Source organism: Chionomys nivalis, chromosome 24 (assembly GCF_950005125.1).
Source record: "Chionomys nivalis chromosome 24, mChiNiv1.1, whole genome shotgun sequence".
NCBI classification, from domain to species: domain Eukaryota; kingdom Metazoa; phylum Chordata; class Mammalia; order Rodentia; family Cricetidae; genus Chionomys; species Chionomys nivalis.
This window is the reverse complement of record NC_080109.1, coordinates 6,021,352-6,042,734: the sequence shown is the minus strand read 5'-3', so window position 1 is coordinate 6,042,734 and position 21,383 is coordinate 6,021,352. Positions and strand designations below refer to the sequence as shown.

At 46.0% G+C, this 21,383-nt stretch overlaps 1 protein-coding gene across 5 annotated transcripts in view; it reads right to left on the bottom strand.

The window, feature by feature from the left end:
- Positions 1-21,383, bottom strand: part of Fnip2 (folliculin interacting protein 2) — a 97,825-nt gene that overhangs the window by 58,941 nt on the left and 17,501 nt on the right. Inside the window, exon 1 of one of the 5 annotated variants that reach the window (XM_057756948.1) lies at positions 6,072-6,309. The exons of 3 other annotated variants lie outside the window; for them this stretch is intronic. In XM_057756948.1, coding sequence (XP_057612931.1) covers positions 6,072-6,247 — 176 coding nt within the window. In that variant the 5' untranslated portion in view covers positions 6,248-6,309. Of the gene's footprint in view, positions 1-6,071; positions 6,310-21,383 lie in introns of those variants that run through there. One more of the 5 variants, XM_057756945.1, reaches the window with a different exon arrangement.

The following is a 21,383-nucleotide window of genomic DNA, read 5'->3' as shown; positions in this document are numbered from 1 at the left end:
AAGCGTGGGAGGGACGTGGTGGCTCACGTCTTTCATCCCAGTGCTTGGGAGGAAGAAGCAGGCAGAGGTCTGTGAATTCGAAGTCAGTCTGGTCTGCATAGCAAGTTCTAGGCCAGATATCACTACAGAGAGAGACTTTGACAAAAGGAAGAAAAGAAGGGAGGGAGGAAGGAAGGGGGAAGCTGGAGAGATTGCTCAGTGGTGAGAACTTGTTCTTGCAGAGAACCTGAGTTCAGTCCTCAGTACCCACAGGGTGACTCACACCATTTACAACTCCAATTCCCATGCACCAGGCATGCACACATGCAGACGAACATTTATGCACACAAAATAAGATAAATAAATAGAAAAAAACTTTAAGGTTTTTAAAAGAAAGCATGATTAAAAAGTAGACAAGAGGTTTGAATATGTACCTCACAACAACAGGGATTCAGGTAGCTAGAAAAGATAGCCCACAAGTTCAAGACAGTCTTGAGTCTTAGCCTGGTCTACATAGTGAGTTCCAGGTCAGCCAGGGCAACAGGTGAAACACTGTCTCAAAAACAAAACAAAGGGGAAACCCAGAAAAAAAAATGCAAATTGGAATAACAGTGAGGTGTCAACTATATTATCTACTAGTGTAGGCAAAATCTAGAACACACCCCGTCCAATGTTGGCTCTCATGCATTGCTAGACAGAGCCACTTTGGGAGCCAGCCTAGCCTAGCATCTCCTTACCAACTGGAGCACACCCTTCTCGTACGACTAGCAACTGAGCTTCTGCTATTTAACCCAATGAGATGAAACCTACATGCAAAGCTCTGCCAACAGACGCTTACAGCAGCTTCACTGATAAACGTCAAACTCTTGAAAGCAACCGAGCTGTTCATTAGGTAAGGAAACAACTAATGATTTGGAACCAAAAAAAAAAAGAAAGAAAGAAAGAAAGAAATGAGCTATCGGGCCATGGACGGACATGGATTAACTTTCAATGGACGCTGCTAAGTAAAACAATCAATCTGAAAAGGTTGTCTGTTGTGTGATTCTAACCAAACGACGTTCTGAAAAAGATTGTTGCGATGGGACATACAGATAAAGCCGATTTCTAGGGTGCTGAAACTATAAATCTCATCTGTCAAAACAAACAATATCTACCATGAAGAGCGAACCCAGACTTAAATGAACGACTCTGGGTGACAATGTGTCACTAGGCACATGCACCAACCACCATGTGAGGGAGGCTCTGGGTGTGGAGACATGACGCGGGACAGGAACTCCCTACGTCCTCCTCAGTGTGGCCCTGGTAAAGGAGGTCACCACCAGAGCTGGCTGCTCACTGCTCAGCACCCTCCCGGCTTCTGTTAATAATGTAACAACAGGACAGGCTAAACCAGAGTCTGACTCACAACAGGAATGAGAACAGGAGAGCCAGGAAGTGGGGAGCAGTCCAGCAGGCACCCAAGCTCAGCACAGGAAACTGAGCAGAAATGCTTCGGCAGCTGCCCAATGGCTAACTTGCAGACTGCAGGATGAAGTAGCCCAGTTTTCTGTGCGGGACGCCAACACGTCACTCCAGACTGGATTACATACGGTGACTAACAAGTGTTGTTTTACCCAGCTATCACCAAAGCTTATCAAAACAAGACCCAGACAGAAGCTTCTGTCAGCTGTCTGCTTCCATGAATCCCCTGTATCTGCTCTGCTCCATTCTCGCCGAGGAATAGATGTATCCTAGGATGAAAAATTCTTGAAACTTGGGGCACGAAATCACCACAGCGTTCCTTCAGTCAGTCTCAGATTACATCTCCAAATCAGAGTCATCCACCACTGGAAATCACCTACCAACCAGTCAAAGAAAACTCCTTATTGCAAATACAACATGCATGAAGGCCAGACCTTGTGACCTGTTTGAGAAAGAGTCACACCCAGCAGGATTGTAACACTCGTCATGAACACAAGACGACCAGCTGTCTGCTCTCGGGCTGCGGTTCCCACTTGTTTGGCTGTGTTCTAGTTTGCTTCTCTACCCACTTCATCCAGCCTTTCCAACAGACGCATTCCCTACTAAGTGGAATGGTTTTCACAGCGTCCGTGTGGAGAACTCAGTGGAAGACACTCCCCACACCTGGAGCCTACACGAACACTTTCTTTTAATGGCCTTTTACAAAAGTCTTCAGAATTCTGCTGTTCGCCACCTTAGTATTTCTGTCTTTAAATCTGTGACTCTTCTTGCATCCCCTACTGACTATCCTCGGTACCACAGTCCGCTTATCCCCGTGACTCAGTTTGCTAAAGGAAACTAAGCTACTTCAGTTTATGGATCTCCCTTTTTAAATGGTCTTCATATATCGATTGGCCCACCCACGTTGCTGATCATGGTGTGGTATGTTTTGGGGGCTGGGGTGGCCCGTTCTCAGCACTGGCTCCACCTGAGTTCCCCCAGCCCCCATCCTGTATGGTACAGTTTCTTCTGAACTCAAACTTGCAGATCTGAAACTGCAAAGCACAATCGGTTCTGAAGTGTTTATCTCGGTTCCTCTTCGATCCAGCGACAAGGCGAGGCCAACTTCTCCTGTTTCTTATATACAGCTGGCAAGCGTTCCCAAGACACTTCAGGAACAATTCTGTCTTATTCAATTTTTCAGGAAAATATGAAAAATCAAAAACCAGCAGTAGCTTTGCTACAATTACATTTTAAGGAAAGAGGTTGGAAACGATTATTTGAAAACTATATCACATACCCAGGATGTTGTAAATTTACCAGATTTCAATTGAGTTTTAAGAAGAAATTCTTTAGTGGCAAACCATTTAAGAGAGAGAATTTTGTTGATATGGATTCTGAAAATCCATAAACCGTTTGTCCTTAGAGAAACAAAGGAATATGGAAGAGAGTTTCTACCTGTAAACCACAGTCAGACACCAAAATGCACCTTTCTCCACTGGACTGTGGTCTGCACGGGCAGTCATTGGGCGGATGCTACCTATGTATACCATGTGATCATTGTACTTACTGGATTTTCCCTTTTTCATATGATTGGAAAAACACGAGGAGGCAAAAATAAATACATAAAAAGCTGCAGCTTATCAAGATGCTCAAATAAGATCTGAAACTACTGACTTAAGGTGTACAGGAACAAGAACGGAGCTGGATGTCACTCTGACAGCCACATGATTTGAGCAAACAGAAACCAGTGAGCAGTTTGGGGCCAGGTCCCAACTGTGCAAGCTACTGTCAATAATTTATAAGCACCCTTGGTTAGCCAGGGCTCGAAAATGAATTCTGGAAACCAGTGCAATACTGTAAGTAACTTACACACAGACAATTTTTGTCTGTGTGGCTCTTAAGCATCACACACATATACCTCACCCACCCACACACACCCATCACCCATCTGGAAGTCAGAGGACAATCTATGGGAGTCAGGGCTCCCCTTATACTGTGTGACTGCTACAGGATTCTCGGAAGTACCTTCATCTTCTGAGCCATCTTACCAGCCCACACAGACATTTTTAAGATTGTAGGAAGGGAAAGAGAGCAGATGAGGCAACTGGTCTGACCTGAAATGAATCCCTATGAATTTCAAACACCTTCCCAGAGGGTCAAGACACTTGTATTCTGGAGGCTGGCCAAAATGCCCCTGGAAGAAACAAACTTGGCCACTGAGCCACCAAGTTCCCCTGACCACTGAGTCGGCCAACAAGTGCCCAATCAAAGGACTGCAGCAGCTCAGCACTGATGGGAATCAACGTCAGATCAGTGGATGGAGAAAAGACAAGGGTTCAACTGGCTCCGGACTACGACGGTCCTCCAGGTACTGCCAACAGACAGTCCTAAAGACACTTAGGTTTCTACCATAAAAAGTCTTCTCTGTACAAGACTCAGCTACAAAAGACAAGTCTTTAAACCTTCCGGCCCAAGGAATGAAATTCTGAGATAAAAATCAAGGGGGAAAATGGGCTGCAAAGTGTTCTATTGTGTGTAAAGTCATGCCTAGGTGAAAACTACCGAAAGCAAGCGTACTAAAACAGAAAATTTATTTTAAGTTTGAGAAGCAACAGAGAAGAAACACCGGCTCACACAAAGCTTTTTTTTTTTTTAAACATATTTTAAAGAAAGAAATTGGCACTAACCAAGTTATTTTATGTGGACAGCCTCCCCAAGTAACAACCGGGGGATTCGGAATTCTAGAAGGACAAAGAAACAGAAGACAGAAGGTGTTGATGCTGCAGCTCAGAACCTCCGAGAAGACTTTTTCAAACAGTCTGGAGCTACCCCACAGCTTAGCAGGAGTGGGGCTCAGAAAGCCAGTCTGGCCTGTAGCTACAGCTTCGGCACTGGGGGCTTAGCTCCAACTCCTCCCCCACCGCTCGACTCCTTCTTGGTAAGATGCAGACAAGAATGCACACAAGAAGTGAGATCCTCAGAGACGTCCCACTTCATTTGGAGAACAGATCCCTTCTGTTGGGCAGAAAGCACGTGAGCCACACTTGTGAAATGACCGCTCCTACTCTCCAGTGAGCTTGTGTCTGGTAGTAGGTTAACCATTTTATTAAGTCGTACTAAGACAAAGACAGAAACTATATTGTAGTTGGGTGTGGCAGTTAACCCTGGTTAAACCTGGCCTAGGCCATCCAGGAAGACCTGTCTCAAACATGTATCTTGATTTCTTTTAGCTAAACCAATAAATATAACAGTTTATACGGGATAAGCAGTTTGTGAAAGCTGATGATTTGAGAAATGTTACTTTTTGTCAAGATTCTACAGTTTTACTTTTATGTGTGCCTGGGTATATGCATGTGCACCATGCTCATACAGTGTCCTGAAGAATTTTGAAGAAGGTACTGGGTCCTCTGGAACTGGAGTTAAGAGCCCTCTGTGAGGACTACGTATGTGTATGTGGGTGTTTTACCTGCCTGTATGTCTGGCATCACTTACATGCCTGGTGCCTGTGGAGGCCAGAGGAGGACATCAGATTCTCTGGAACTGGAGTTACAGATGATTGTGAGCCAACGTGTGGGTGTTGGGAATTAAGTCCCAGTCCTTTGGAAGAACCAAACCCATATATCCTCTGTGAGAGCAGTCAGTGCTATTAACTACCTAGCCATCACTACAACCCATGGCATTCTCAAGTAAAATTCCTAAGTCCATTTAGAAACTTACCTTTTACATTAATCACAAAAACTGGAGTTTCACCAGTTTTTCGGCTTTCAACCTAAGATTCTGGGATGAAATGCAATTTTCACAGAGTTTCTATTTCATTTTTCTTCCTTTTGTCTTTCTGGATACACAGTAAAATCTCACAAAGGGTTTCAATTAAGTTCTCCTACTAGGGAAATTAATTCTTCCAAAGTAGCTAAAGGGGCTGAAGAGAGAGGGCTCAAACGGTTAAGAGCACTGGCTGCTCTTCCAAAGGACTGGGACTTAATTTTCAACACCCACACGTTGGCTCACAATCATCTGTAACTCCAGTTCCAGAGGATCTGATGTCCTCCTCTGGCCTCCACAGGCACCAGGCATGTAAGTGATGCACATACAGGCAGGTAAAACACCCATACATGTAACTAAATAAATCCAAACAAACAAACAAACAAAAAAGGTACATGAAGTAACCAGGAAGAATATAAGTAAAGCAGGTTCAACTGTGTTCCTCATGACTTTACTACTAAAGTGAGTTGGTCATGACACACCCTTCTCATGAAAGTCTTTAGTCAGAGTAGCCTGCCTCAGCATCCTGCCTCAGCATCCTGCCTCAGCATCCTGCCTCAGCAGTGACCACCAAGCAGAACTCCAGTCCTTGCCCTGTCCTCTGTGTGCTCCGGTACTCGGGGCTTTAACTCTGACCTTCTAGGTGCAAGAGTGTGGCTCAAGATTCCAGATGAGGTCACAACTACACGGTAGCTCCAGCAGAGGAAGGCAAGATAGTAATGGAGTCCAAACAGCCAATAGAGTAAAGGGAAGGACTTGTTTCTGCAAACTACTGATAACCGTATTTCTCCTATGCAAAGCATTTTTGAAAACAATTCAAATAAAACTTCTTAAGAGTCCGGCTGAAGCCAGTATTTCCCGGACTGCAAGAGAACTAAGCTTCAAACCTGTGGTTGAGCCCTGCAGCATCAGCTCCCCTTCCTCCTCTGGCGCATTTTGGAATCTTTGCACACACGAGTGTCTTGAAAATCCTCCCGGCACCAGAAGTGGCATCCGTTGCACATCTGGCCGACTCCTGTTGGCCTGCTGGCCGGTTTGTAGCTTTTGCTGTGCCACCACACATCTCCTGAGAGGCATAGACGCTCGTCAGTTGCTCCTGACCACCAGCGTGGACGAGATCACTCTTGAAGGTCCGCTGCTGTCTGAGGGATATTCCACAGTGACCAGCAATAGCGCCAGCGCAAAGATCATTCACTTCTGCACAGCATGTGAGACAAGCTACTAACTTCCTCCTTTAGAGGCTTAGAAAAAAAAAGGCTCATTCATCATACACGAGGCCCGGGATGACTTCCGGAAGCAGGTGTATCCATTACGTTATAAAACGTGCTCTCAGTAAACCTATAATAAAGCAGCCGAGCACAAATCTCTCCCTACTTTTACTGAGCCTGGACTCAGCGAACTCAACAGGTCCTGTAGCTTGCTCTGACTCACACCATCTGCAGCCCCAGCTGAGTTTATACAGCCCTCCCTCTACGAGTCACGAGTCATGAGACCAGCTTCGCGTGGCTCTGGGCAAACCTTCAGCTGCAAGGTTGCTCTGACATTGGCCACACCACTCTCTTAATGGTTCTCACGTGAGGAAGAGTCAGCTGACACTCCCTACTCCACAACCTTGTGAAACTACCCACAGCCAGTGAGGGATGGCTACCCACAAGAGCCAAAATGGAGATCTTCAGATATGTAGTCATGAGTGGGACAGGAAGCAGAGCAGGGCATGTTCCTGCCATCATGAGTGGGGGTGTGGGAGAATAAAGAGAGACCACTAACACGAGAAAGCCTCCTCACTCTTGCGCTGAGTTCCTGGGCATAAAGCAGAGAAAGCCCCAGTCACCAGAACAGGAGAACTGTTCTGGCTTCTAACATCAACATGGCTTACCTGGTTATGAGAATGTTGTAAGATAAATTTGAGTCTGTGGAGAAAAGGTGTTCATTTCAGAATAAAAACCACATGCCCTCAAAACACAGGCCAAGTCTAGAAAACAAGTATACAAATGACACCAATTCCTTTTTCCTAAAATTTGGCTGAAGAAAATACTATTGGGTCCATCCTTAAAGTCTAGGGAACCCTTCGTTGGTTTTGTAGTCTTAGTCTTAAGTATATCTTTTTGCTGTTGTTGTTTTGGTTTTTGTTGTTTGTTTTTCGGACAGGGTTTCTCTGTGTAACAGCCCTAGCTGTCCTGGAACTAGCTCTTGTAGACCAGGCTGGCCTCGAACTCACAAAGATCTGCCTGCCTCTGCCTCCCGAGTGCAGGGATTAAAGGCGTGCACTGCCAATGCCTGGCTTAAATGTATCTTTATACAGGTGGTTACATTTCACTCCACTAATGGAAAACTAATGCCAGGCATTGGCCTCAGTGGTCTTCAGAAACTTTACAGGCTGTTCACGAGACAGGAAGCACTCCTAAAATGAATGAAAAGAGAGAGATTCCCCCAAGTGATCAAGATTGCAACACACCTATGACAGTGAATCTTTGTGGGGATTGCTACACCGATGGTATCAAGATAGGCCCAGTTTTCCAGGAAGGGGCTTACAGCTTTCCTACAGGGCACAATCGGGTCATGGGTTCTTCCTTCCTTTCAACCATCTAAAACTACTTTCAACAGAGAATAGCCAAATATTATTAAAATCGTTCCAGTTCAAAAGACAGAACAGTTTTGGGGGGGAGAGGGGAACGGCCTACTACAAACCAAGTCTGCATCTCCCAGCCATGTGATATTTAGACTAAATTTATTGGGGAGATGAAAAGACAGTCTTCCCCCCCCCCCAAAAAAAAAGGCTTGCAACTTCAATCTCACAGCTGGTGGTGGTGGCACACACCTTTTTAATTCCAGCACTCAGGAGAGCTCTGAGTTCAAGGCTAGCTTGGTCTAAAGGTCTTGGTTTCAGGACAGTCAGGGTTACAAAACACACACACATACACACTTCAACCTCTACCAGATATTTACCTAGAATCTAAGATCATAAAACATTTTAAAAACGAGTATTAAGCTGGAACGCAGAGGCTTTATACATGCCAAGCAATGATTCCACCAGAGCTATATATCCCCAGCTCTGCCACAGCCATGAAATATCTCTCAACATCTATTAGACACATAATTTAGAAGTTTAGCCACAAAAGTAGTATTCTCAAAGTAATTCCAGATAATAAAATACATGTGTTTTACCCCTTACCCAAGGAGTATATATAATAATGTAAAACAACAGATAAAAAAAAAAAGATATGCACGCCTTTAATCCCAGCACTCAGGAGGCAGAGGCAAGCGGATCTCTGTGAGTTCAAGGTCAGCCTGGTCTACAAGAGCTAGTTCCAGGATAGGCTCCAAAGCTACAGAGAAACCCTGTCTTGAAAAACAAAAAAAAAAAAATTGAGTTTTGTTTTTTTGAAAAAGTGCTCACAAGTGACATGCGGATGAAATAAGATCTGGCTGCATTTGGATGGGATTCCCTTAAACAGAAACTAACCACACACCTGAGAATCACTTCCTTAAGAAGAAACTGCACCCTCCCCACAGGAGTCTTCCTGATGACCCAGGCCTTTGTTCTGAGTTCTTCTACAAAAATGTTAAGCACACTTTTAATGACTAATGCATGCTTATTTTCCTAGAATACCTGCATTTTAGGATGCTAAATAGACTATAAACTCTTAGCATAGAAAAACTAGGTCTTGTTATTCTTTGAATCACAGAGAGATTTTACATCTGGTAGATGCCCACTAGATGCTTCTGATTGGCTTAATAAGCACTCCATATTTGCATTAAAGTTCTCACACAATGTACCTGCAGAGAAATAGTATACCTCTGTGGCAGTCTGATGTCCAGCCCGGGAGATGGGGGCTTCAATGCTATAATGTGCATCCTCCCCCTACTCAAGCCAAGTTCCGGCAGAGACTTTAGGGTCCTGTCACGCCAGTCAATATGATTCACATCATGTATTACGAGAAAGAACACAACACCAAAACTTGCAAAAATGTGAAAGTGACATTTCCTTTGTTACTATGCTCCTTAATCTTTAATTTTATAGTTCAAAATCTAATAAAATCTAATAAAGTAAGAATATAAAATAAATAAAACACAAAACCACATTATCGTACTTAAATTGAAAGTCTCTTTTCTACCCCTTACATTTAAATAAGAGTTTGAGTTCCTGCAGTAAAGGAAAAACAGCTGTATCACTACCACGTTTCTGAGACACGACAGCACTCCCAGGGTAGACAGAGGGAAGAAAAGGTATATTATATCTTCTGAGCCCTATGCTGCTGTTTTTAAAATCCCACCTAAGCAGGCACGACAGTGCTGGGAACCCTATTCTGAAATACTAAAAGCACACATATTATAATTACTACCAACTTGATTTGTAGTCCTAGTCACGGTGAACTTCTATACTTTCTCCCACAAAGTGTGTCCACACATTATGGAAAACAAAGTCACCTAAGGCTCCACTTGAGGAAACGGTCTGCAGTCACTGAACGGACCCGCAGGCCAGCGGCCGCTCAGTTCCGTGCCTAGAGCCTCTGCTGACACCACGGGCTTGGCCACAGCACAGCAAACATCTGGAGATGTTAAGAGCCAGGTGCGATGAAGCTGGGGAGGAATGGACTACAGGTTCAAGTGTCTGGTAGTGGGGCTGAAACTAGGACCTCACAAATGCTAGATATGTGCTCTACCCCTGAACACAGTCAGTCCCAGGCTCTCAATTGTTTAAGCAGCTGTTGTGCTGTTTCCATTCACAAATCCTAGGCACTGAAACTGTACTACAGAACGGCAAGTTTGTATCAATGAACAGCAAGGAACATTGCTACTACTCAGATAGCAAATGTACTTAATGTGCTTGCCCAGCACTCTGCGGTAAGAATCTCTCATCACCCACAACACTGCTTCCTGTTATGCAGACTCCTCTCGAAACCACTCAGCACACTGCTGCGGGACCACCTCCGCTCCAAGACAGGACAGCAGAGAGAAGGGGTCTCCCTGCCACCTGCAGAATTAGGAGAATGAAGGACAGGAAGGTTGCATTTTGTATCTCATTTTTACACTGCAGAAGTAGAGGTGGAGGAAGGAGGAACTGAATGAAGGAGGAAGAGAGAAAGGGAGGGAGGGAGAGGGACTGACCCAAAGCTTACAGTGCATCAGTGGCCGGGCCATGGCTTCAAATGCAGGGCGAGCACTGGGTCAATCATGAGCACCCTCACGCCGTTCTGTCAAGAGGTACCCACCCGGATGTGGCCGTCTGTACACACCAGATATCACCACATTGAGTCAAATTCTTTTCCTACCATCTTGAACCCTTGGTCACTTAGGCTGCTTGGATTCTAATTTAGCACTGAGGGCAAGTCATATGCTCTGTGGGTGACTAAGTCTCTTGCCAGACACCTGGCCATGAACCCTGCCCTGCTCCCATGTAAACATTCCCTGTGCAGGAGCCAAGCAGACCATGGAATGCCAGCAGGGCTGCTGCTGGACATGGCCAGCCTGGCATTCAGGGGGTGGCTGGGGTGCAGGCTCCACTGCTCTCCCCCTCCACCCCACTGCAAACCAAGTTAGCTTAAATGTACACTAGAAGCCAACCGGCTTTACAGCTTCCACTTCAGAGGTATACTCATGATGTTTTCCCTAGTTTTAAGCACACCTATAATAAACTCATGCATAGCACTATCAAGCCTGGGGGTCATTCCCGGTCACGATTTTCTTTCTAAGTTACATGAAAAAAAAATGTAATGATCTATGGTTCCTAAAGCTGTGCCTGGGACTCTAGCATTCTCAGAGCTAAGGAAGAAGACTGAGTTCTAGTCCAGACTGACCTACGTAATGAGCTCAAATCAGCCTGGGCTACACAGCTACCTACGAAGACCCAGTCTTAAAGAGCACACAGAAAGGGTGCTGTGTTGTTCCTCCCTAGGATCTAAGTTACTTTCTACCCCTTCTCCCCCCCCCCCCCGTCTCCACACTCTGAAGAGCAGCCATCAAAGACACTCAATAACTAAAGGACGAGCGTGCCTCCTTCAAAACACTGAATATGAAGAGCAAGACTCGAAGTGGCATGCACACTTTGATACTGCATGTATTCTCCAAACAAGAAGTAAACATCAGAACATCTTAGATGAGCCAAATTGATGCTACTTTTCTTTTTCTTTACTTATTCTCTATATCTCCAATAATGTGTGGTTATTATTTACAAATAGACAAAATGACTTTAAAAAAATTTTTTTTGCCATTAATGATCCCTTGGTTTCTTGCTTTTATAGGTCTTACTTCACAGGAACGAACCAGAGCCAATGCAATCGCATAGACAGCTAAGCAGACAAACCATAAGCAAACATTTAAACAGCACTTGCCCTGTCAAGTGCACAGTTGTGCCCACACTGTTTTTTTCTCCATGATAACTGCTGCCATTAATATTTATTTAAGTCAGCCAACGGTGTAGCGATGCAGCTAAAAACAAAACTCCAGAATTCCTTTCATTTGGAGGCTTTAATGCTAAGCAGCAATGCAACACATGCGGGGGGGGGGGGGGGGACGGACTGTTGAATTACAATTACCGATCGTGTGGGCCTGCAGGTGTGGGGAGTAATGTGAAGGTCAAAGGACAAGTTTCTCTCCCTTTCGCCATGTGGGCTCCAGGGATTACACTCTGGTCCGCGGGCTTAGTGACAAGGACCTTTACCCTCTGAGCCATCTCCCTGTCCTGGGAAATTGTTAAACTCTTCACATTACTTTGAAAGGACAGCCAGCTATTCAAGGTTCTCTGAGGAAGTACCCGCCTGCTGGCAGCAGAGGAGGAACGAGGAGAAGGCTGCAGGTTCCCGGCCTAACACATGAAGCAGCAGCCCCGCGAAAGCTCTGCTCATTCTCACGCTGTTTATCACAAAAGAGGCACCAAGTGAGGGCTGTGAAGAGGTTGTCCCAAGAGTGCAATGTCACTGTACCCAAGAGGTACTGTCTGAGAAAAATAACCAGCCCTCTCTGCAAGCATTAAGATAGACTTTCGGGGGCTTTTGTTTTGTTTTTTTGTTTTTCCTTTAAGGTCCAGCATCAGAGACTTCAAGCTACAGTCTCTCTTCTTTATTATAATTTTGCAACCTATTCCTCTGTTTGGGTAAAATTAACAGCCATACACTTATTTTGAGTTTATATACAGTTAGGTGGCTAAAGAGAGAGCTTTCTGGTTAAAAAGTCCTGTTCTTGCCGGTGGTGGTGCCGCATACCTTTAATCCCAGCACTAGAGAGGCAGAAGGCAGGTGGATATCTGCGAGTTCGAGGCTAGGCTGGTCTATAGAGCAAGTTCCGGAACAGACCCCAAAGCTACAGAGAAACCCCGGCTCGAAAAACCAAACCAAGGAAAACAAAACAAAAAAAACAACAAAAACCCCACTTGTTCTTGCTGAGGCCCTACCCACATGGCGGCTCACGACCAGTGTCGGGATTTGGTGCCTTATTTCTGCTCAGGCACACATGTGGTACAGACATACATTTGAACAAAACACTCATACACATAAGGTACATAGATAAAGATTACAGACCATGAGAAAACATTAGTAACAAAGATTACAGAACTTTTAAAGTTTAACTCTGATGTCTGCAGGCTGCCGCCAGCACTTGGACCTCGGCAAAGGCATCGATAGTCCAGGCAGTCCTGTTTAGAAAGCTGGAAGCCGAGCTATTACTGGGTTGAGGCCATCCTGTCCGGAATCGTTCCCAGGTCTCTCGTTTCCTGAAAACCACGTGAGCGGGGCACACGGTTGCAAGTACACGGCATTCTGGAGAGCAGCTGCAGAAATAGTCCAGGCTGGCCTCCGATGTCCTCTTTAGCCAAGGATGACTGAACTTCTGGTCCTTATGCCTCCACCTCCCAAGTGTTCAGAGTCCAGGTACAAGGCACCACGGTCAGCGTTACGATTATTCTTATCAGAATCTTACCCCTTGGGGAGAGCATGTTTGGAAACGCACCTAGCGGAGAATGCTACGGAACCCTCTTTGCTTTCTCTTGGATGCAAAGCTATAATACAACTTCCCAGCCAGACTTTTCAACAAGCCGCTCCTTACCAAGCGCACGATGCAGAGCTCTCTAGATGGCCAGGGTCATTAGGGGACTGAGAAGCCTCGATTCACTCACTTTGTCCATAGCTGAGCGGCAGTCACACTGGCCCATCAGCGAGACCCTCCGTGGCGAGACTTATTTTTCACAACCCTCTGCACTTCCTCTTAGGCCTTGTGCCACACACACCTGTCCCACATCAGACTGGTTCCCGGGACCCCCTAGAAAACAGATCTTTTGTAAAAAAGACCCCTCTTATATTTAAAACTTTGGGGCAGGGATGGCCCTCAGGGCCTTGCTGGTGTTAGGCCAGAGTTCTACAGCCAGATTCTGAGTGTGTTTGGTTTACTTCTTGTTTTTCTTTTGGCTTTTTGAGACAAAGTCTCATTTATCCCAGAACTTGCTATATAGCCAAAGATGCCCCGAATTCCTGAGCCCCTGCTTTCCACCTCCCAGGTGCATGCCAAAATGCCACATATATACATATATGATATTACATAATATATATCAATTAAGTGTTGATTAAGGGACTCACTATGTAGTCCAGGCTGGCTACATAAGACCTTATCTCAAAACTAACTAAATATCTGTTAAAATTTGGTTCTCTCCTGTCCTCTTTCCAGTTTAGATTGATGGGTAACTACCATGATTTATATCATAATAGAACTAGAATTAAAAGCTTCCCACATAACAAATACACCACTAACTAAGAAAGACTCAACATTAAGCTCTAATAGCCAAAAAAAAAGCCTACATCTGCTGCTTAAGGATATGCAGAAATCAATTTATGAGAAGAGAAAGCGAGGAAAAGGATGTTGAACTGTGAATCAGCAGACACATCTCTGAGTAAGGGCCTCATGGTAAGCCCCAGTACCAGGAACACAAGAGACATCGGAGCAAGCAAGGGGGTCACCGTCAGCTGGGGCCCTGCTAGTCACACCAGGAACAGAATGTAGGCTGGAAGGCAAGCTACACCTAGCTCTGGCCCAGTTACTCACCGCCCATGTGACCTGGGAAAAGCACTCAGTCATTCTAAGTCTCCACAGCTGCTGCCTCAACTCACCTCATTTCCCAGGGCTGCGGGAGTGTGTAACATGAGCAGCTGAGAATCCCTCGGACAAGCTACTCCGCTCTAGACAGATGGGAAGTTCTGTCCATCTGCGTGCACAAGGCCAGAAGCAATAACTGTTTTCTATGATGACAGCTTGCGAGTCACAAAGCCAAGAGAAAACAACTGGCCGCAACATCTGGCAAAGGATCTTACTATAACCAGCCACCCCCTCACTTCAATCTCAACCTCTCGAAATGCAGCCGGGTCTCTGGAATCTCCAAGAAATTACACAATCTAAGATAGGTTCTGCAAAGTCCAGAGAGAACAGTAAACGGGAGAGCAAATCAATATGAGCTAGAAAATTCTAACTACGAAATAATGAGCTACAAGTTAATTCCACTCACGATGACCCCTTTAGAACGCCTATCCCCCTAATCACAGCACCCCAAATCACACCAAATCTTTCTAAAACACCTTCTGTGTAACTTTCCAAGCCAGACCTTGTACGCTCACTCAGCAACAAACCGGTCATCCGCTCCATAAGAATTTCCCACAATGCCGTTCTGAAAAAATTGCTCCAGCATCCACTGTAGGAAGACAGACGGAACTCGAAAGGATTTGCTTCTTAGAGTTCGGAACTGCCTTGCTACACCTGAGCTTTAGGTCTTCCCCATGGGTGGCCCTTAGAGCCATCTTACTCCCACACTGCCCTGGAGGCATAATTTGGGCAAGACCTTTTGAACTGTGCACAACTGCCGTGAGGAACATGTGAGAAAGCAGTGTCCGCTTCCCGTCTGCACTAATGCCCTGGCTGATGTTCTGAAGAGTGGATCTCCCCTTCACACCTCACCACACAGCAGAGTGTTAGCCTGTCCTCGCTGAATTCCTGAGCTAGGTAAGGAAATTTCCGACAACATGGACTGCACCTGAAATTGGTTAGTTTTTAGCCCAGGTTGGGTTCAACAATCCTCCCACGTCACTCTCTGGAGCCCAGGGATTACAGCATGTCACCGCACCTGGATGGCTCAGCAGCCACCTTCGTTCATATCAGACAGGGGTTAAGTACCAACAGTCACTTGTGGTCGTTATGCTGAGCTGCGCAGCACAGATCAGAAATCGCAAGGATGGCAAGTGATTTGCCTGTTTCCCACTTTCAGCCTCCGTCACTGAGATCAGCGAGGAAAAAAAGGAAGTCCAGTCCCCAGTGAGTAGCACAGGTTTTAATGGCTGAGATGTAGGATCCGGAGTTACCAGTGACAGCTTGGAGAAGCGGCCTGTCTCGCCATCCTACACAAACAGAACTGAGAGGAATCGCTACCTCTATCTGCTGGACGGTAAGTCGTACGTTCACCAGAGTCAAATGCCATGAAAACCAAAACCCTATGACGAGGGAACTGAAAACTGAGCCAGAAGATGACAAACCTAGAAAGTACACATCAATGTCACTCTCTGCAGGGGGAGGGGGCTCTCTCTGCAGTTACACTGTGGAATACCGCTTTTACAGTTACAAATACACTGTAGCGAACAGGGGGACAGACAAGGATTACATTGTTGGTACTTGATAGATCGTAGTGTGAACTTCCTGTTCATTTGTCAGCTATATCCCCTGGGAGCATATCAAGTCTCAAATGACAGCCTCTTGTCAAACTCTAGCACAGCTCCTGGAATACAGAGGGCATTTCATAAATTCATAAATATTTGTCCTCAAGAGCTATACCCAAATTTAGCTCTGCCTCCTCTTAGGAAGAGAGTCTCTAGACAAAGAGGAAGGCTAGAAAAATCCTTATCTGTGGGTCTCACTGTCCCTCATCTCCATTAGTGCCCCCAATACTACCACCTTTCACCTATTTTCAGACCTTTCTCTTGTCTCTGACACACTGTAGAGCATGTGGGGGCATGAACTGCTGATAACCCACACAGGCAGTCTGAGCAAGGAGGCATCACAACCTGGAAGCTTATGGAACAACAACAGAGAGAAAAGTTCCAGTATTTCACAGTGGTTGATTGTAAGTAGCAAAATCTCTGCATCCAAAATATGCCAATGCACAAGCCATTGAGAGAGAGAGAGAGAGAGAGAGAGAGAACTCAGACCAGCAAGGCTGTTCAGCTGGAAAGAAGAGCAGAAGAGCAAGCCTGGAACCTTGAGGAACCACAGGGAAGAAGTAGAGAACCACTTTCCACAAGTTAACCTTTGACATATACACACATTCCACACAAAATAAAATTTAAATAAGAACAAAAAGACAAAGAACGAAAAACATTCTCAATGTAAAAGAAACATCTAAAACCTGGAATGTTTGTGAACACTGAAAAATGAAATAACATTACAATGAGAACTAGAGAAGTAGAAGCCACATTGTCGGTGCTCAGGAGAAAGCACCAATTCTTATTAAAAACAAAACAAAAACACCACCTGGCCTCATTTACTGCTGGCCTGTTCTCTACCTTCCTCTCGGGCCCACACACCTTCCTTCCCTTGGGCTAGGCTTTCAGAAAATTGGCGACATATTCTAGTCATGATTCAGTTACAGAAAATCACGCGTAGAGTACCTGGCCCTGGTGGCGCGTGCCTACCACCTCAGACACCAGAGGGATGCAGAGTTCAAGGCTATTTCTGGCTGCACAGTGAGTTCAAGGACAGCATCTGCTACAGGACACCCCAGGCTCAAGGCCAAAGTGCAAACTGAAAGAGGAAATGGAAACGAAGGACTCTGTTGGACAAAGAGGCCTAAACGGCTCATAAGCCATCCCTTGCTGGCTGCTACCGGGCCTCCCGGGTATTCCTCTTGGTGAGCAGTCAGTTCCCATCACACTCCTGACAGAAGAAAGGGGAGCAAACTTCCTCAAACCGAGCTCCTGCAGGGCATCTCGTCCAGACTTCCAGCCCCAGACTATGAATTTAGCAGTCCCTAGAAACCAGAGCAACAGGCCATAGGCACAGAAGACCTCTTGCCCTGCCTTTTTCTAACCTGCCTTGTCTGCTAGGAGATGGGGTCTTGCCCACACTCAGGAAAAGGAAGCCTAAAGAATCTGGACAAGCCTCAGTGGGGGTCCAGTCTGTTAGCATTACGTCATGCCTTTTCCATCACACTTCCACACTGGACCCATGCTTCCATCATATTCCTGCAGCAAAACCCACAAGGACACCAGAAAAGGACTGAAAGAGCTTCCAGAAAGATGGACACATGGTGTTTCTTGGAGGATGGCATGTTCCAAAAGAACACCATAGCTTCCACCTGTCTCCTCAAGCCCATTAATCAACCCTGCAGAGAGGATTGTGGTAAGCCTGGTTGACAACTGGTGGATCAGAACCATAGGTGAAGCCACCTGGGACTGGAACCGGCACCTGAAGGGAGGAGTCTTGTGGTTCAGCCCTCAGCCTGTGGGACACGACGCTACTTCCCCATGGATACCCAATCTCACAGTGTCAAAACTGAATAGAGCCGGGCGGTGGTGGCGCACGCCTTTAATGCCAGCACCGGGAGGCAGAGGCAGGCGGATCTCTGTGAGTTTGAGGCCTAGTCTACAAGAGCTAGTTTCAGGACAGGAACCAAAAGCTACAGAGAAACCCTGTCTCAAAAATCAAAAAAAAAAAAAAAAAAAAAAAAAAACAATAGAATCCGAACACCTCAGAGGCGCAGACTGCTACAGAACTGGCCGCTTACCTGCTTCGTTTGTGGTAAAGAACCTCACATAGGTCAGAAATGTCTATGCTGTGGGAACGGAGAAGAAACTGAATTTGAAAATGAGTTGTTTTACCATGGGGGGGGGCATTCAGGCAAGTTCTTTTTTATGTTTAGCCTTCTAGCTCAAAGCACACATCAGAAGCATCGTAATAAAGGTGGTGATAGTACATGGCTAATCCCACAAAAGCCCTTGTCCTAATAAGTGAGCTTTGGGAATGCTCCTCAGGAAGGGCTGTTCTCACCCATGCCCATAGACTGCTCTTTTGGGGAATGTGAACTTAGGGGTGGGGTAGGGAAACTGTCAGGTCTGGTTGGTGGCAGTCACCTACTTTTCGCTCCTCTTTTGGCTGCTGCGATCAAACACTGCACAAAGACAGCTTGAGGGAAGAACGGTGTACTGGACTTACACGTTACTATCCATCCTGGAGGGATGCCCAGGCAGGATGAAGCAGAGAGCAAAGAGGAATTGATGCTTTCCCACCTGCTCTCCGTGGCTGGTTCAGCCACCGTTTTCATACAGCCCAGCCTTGCCCAGACTCACTTGCCTAGGAGAGACACTACCCACAACAGGCTGTGGGCCCCCACCTACCTCAACCAGCAACCAAGAAAATGCCCCACAGACATGCCCACAGGCCAATCTGATGGAAGAAATTGTTGTCCCAGGTGTACAACCAAACTTGGCGGTCCAACTGCTGTAGCTGGAAAATATGATCAACTCTTCAGCATTTGAGGGTTGCTTTCATTCCTCCAAGAATGAAAGGGCTTCAGACTGAAGAGCAGAGCACACAAACTCTCATCACACGGCCCTCCACCAGGTCTCCTACCCCCAAGGGAAGGCACCTTTCATCGTGAACACCTCTCCCAGCCAGGGTTAAGCGGCTCTCCAGGCTCTCCACCTCCAGTCAAAAACCTGGGGCAGAAGTTCCTGTTACATTGTTTCCGCTCCTGACCGAAGATGACTATCTACGGTGAAGAGGCCTCAGGCCGCAACACTGTGGCCTCCCTTCACCTGATTACTAACAAAAAGTGAATGCCAGGAAATCCTGAGAGTGTGGTCCACAGAGCAGAAGGCTGGAGCCGAGATGATAATCAGATTAGAGCCAGACTACAATAGTATTAGTTTAGTGTTCTCCAGAGTGCAGCCTGTGGCCTGCAGAACCATGTGTGTCTAAGGAATGCTGCAAATGCTCTCTTTGCTTCCATCCGCGGAGAAACCCCCGCCCCCCCATGCTCCCGTTGCAGCCGGGGCTTACCCAAGCACCTGCAGGCAAATGACCACGGACTGCACCCTTCAAAATAAATCATTCTAAAGTGAAATTGGCCACAGTGGTACAAAAGTAGCTAATGTGGTGGTCTCTTTAAAGAAAAACAAAACAAAAAACTACGGGTTGTTTTTGTTTTTTGGTGTGAGAGAGGAAGTGTGTGTGTGTGTGTGTGTGAGAGAGAGAGAGAGAGAGAGAGAGAGAGAGAGAGAGAGAGAGAGAGAGAGAAGGTGGAGAAAGTGGGGGGGGGGGGCTCAGTTGGTAACACGCCTGTTGCACAAGCATGATCATCTGAATTTGGATACCCAGCACCCACATAGAAGCCTGGCACAATGGTATGCATCTGTAACTTTAGACCTGTGGGGAGAAGGGAATGATGGATCCCCCACAGCCTGCTGGTCTGCCAGTCTACCCCATCAGTAAGATTTCCAAGTTCTGGGCGAGATCCTGACTCCTAACACCATCATCGTAGGTGAAGCCATGATCAGCACGACAGGCATTGGGAATAATCTTGTAATCCAGGCGCCCTGGAGACTGAGACTGGAGGATTATGATTTCAAGACCAACCCAAGCTACCTACAACACTGCAGAAATAGAAACAAAGAAGGGAGGGACAGGACAAGTCCCAAGCAAAGAACCTTCACAAAGAGGAAAGTCAACACTGTGTCAAGAGCGGAGACAAGTCCGCTACAATAGAATAAGGGACATGAGGGAAGAACAGGAGACAGCTAGCTGAGGGAAGGAGGCCAGCTTCAACTCTAAGAGTCTCCCAATTGCTCTGTCAATGCCAGAAAGAAGTAAATGCTAACAAAAATGACACAAAAATACAGAGTAATGGCACAGGTGTGATGACAATGAATGGTTTATAATCTAGCATCTGTGACGGGAAGGAGGAGGATCAGGAGTTGAACACCATTCTTAGCTATATAGTTCAAAGCTAGCCTGGGCTAAAGACCCTGTCACAAAAGTAACAATCTTCAATGAGCACAGAATGGGAGCTGAGAAAGGGGGACAATAAACTAGCAGAAGCACGATACAGAGATCAGAAGATGTATGTACCAGATATTGCCTTGTCCAGGAGTCAGCTAGTTCTATAGTCACCTTGTTCTTGTCAATCTTGAGCAATGAATCAATGTTGGGTTAATTTTTACAACTTTGTGTTTATTTGCATGCATACCTGTGTATCATATGCATGCAATGCCTGCAGAGACCAGAAGAGGGCACTGGACCCCAAAAGTCTTGAGTTACAGAGAGTTTGGAACCACTACATAGGCGCAGGGAATCGAGCTTGGGTCCTCTGGACGAGCACCCAATGCTCTTAACCATGGAACCAAAGGACCACCTAGAAACCAGAAATTTTAAAGCGCTAAGGGAAAACATTTGAAGATACAGGCTAGAAATGTGTGAACAAGACCCTCAATAGCACAAGAAATAGTCCCCCAAATTAACCAACAGGACCCCACTAAATTAAAAGGCTTCCGCAGAGCAAAAGAAACTACCAATGGAATGAACAGACAAGACAGCCTATAGAATGGAAGAAAATCTATCAGCTATATTTTAGATGGGAGGAATATCTAAATATATACAGAATTACAAAACTTAACTTCCCAAAGGTCAATAAATGCAACACTGAACAGTCTGAAAGAGAAGAAATACAAAGGACACTTCCATGTGCAGTGTGCGACATGTCTGTGCTCTATGCGCCTCCATACAGTTTGTGAACTGGGCAAGGGGCTGGAGACTGAAACACACAAACACACAGACACAGGTCATCCTTGATGCCAGAAATGCCCCAAGAATGCCCCCTTTATTGTGTCCAGGGGCAGCTTATCTAGGGATAGCCATGCCCCAGCCGAACGCACCAGAAACCATTTCCCTGCCATCAGGAACTCCCCAGGAGCTCGTGCTCAGAGCAGCTGTAGGCACTCAGATCAGGGGAAAACAAGTTGTTTACAAGAAATTCAGGATCTGGGGGCTCACAGCTCCCAACATCCACGCACTGGCTCTCTAAAGCAATTGTACTATTTTAAAATTAGCTTACAAAGTAACCGTTTTCCACAATGCCCATACCGACCGCACTTGGGACACTCCCCCTCCCCTTTCCCTGCCTTACCTCTCACTCATAGCCCCCCCCCCACTTTCCCCACTTTCCTCTGCCTTCTTCCCTA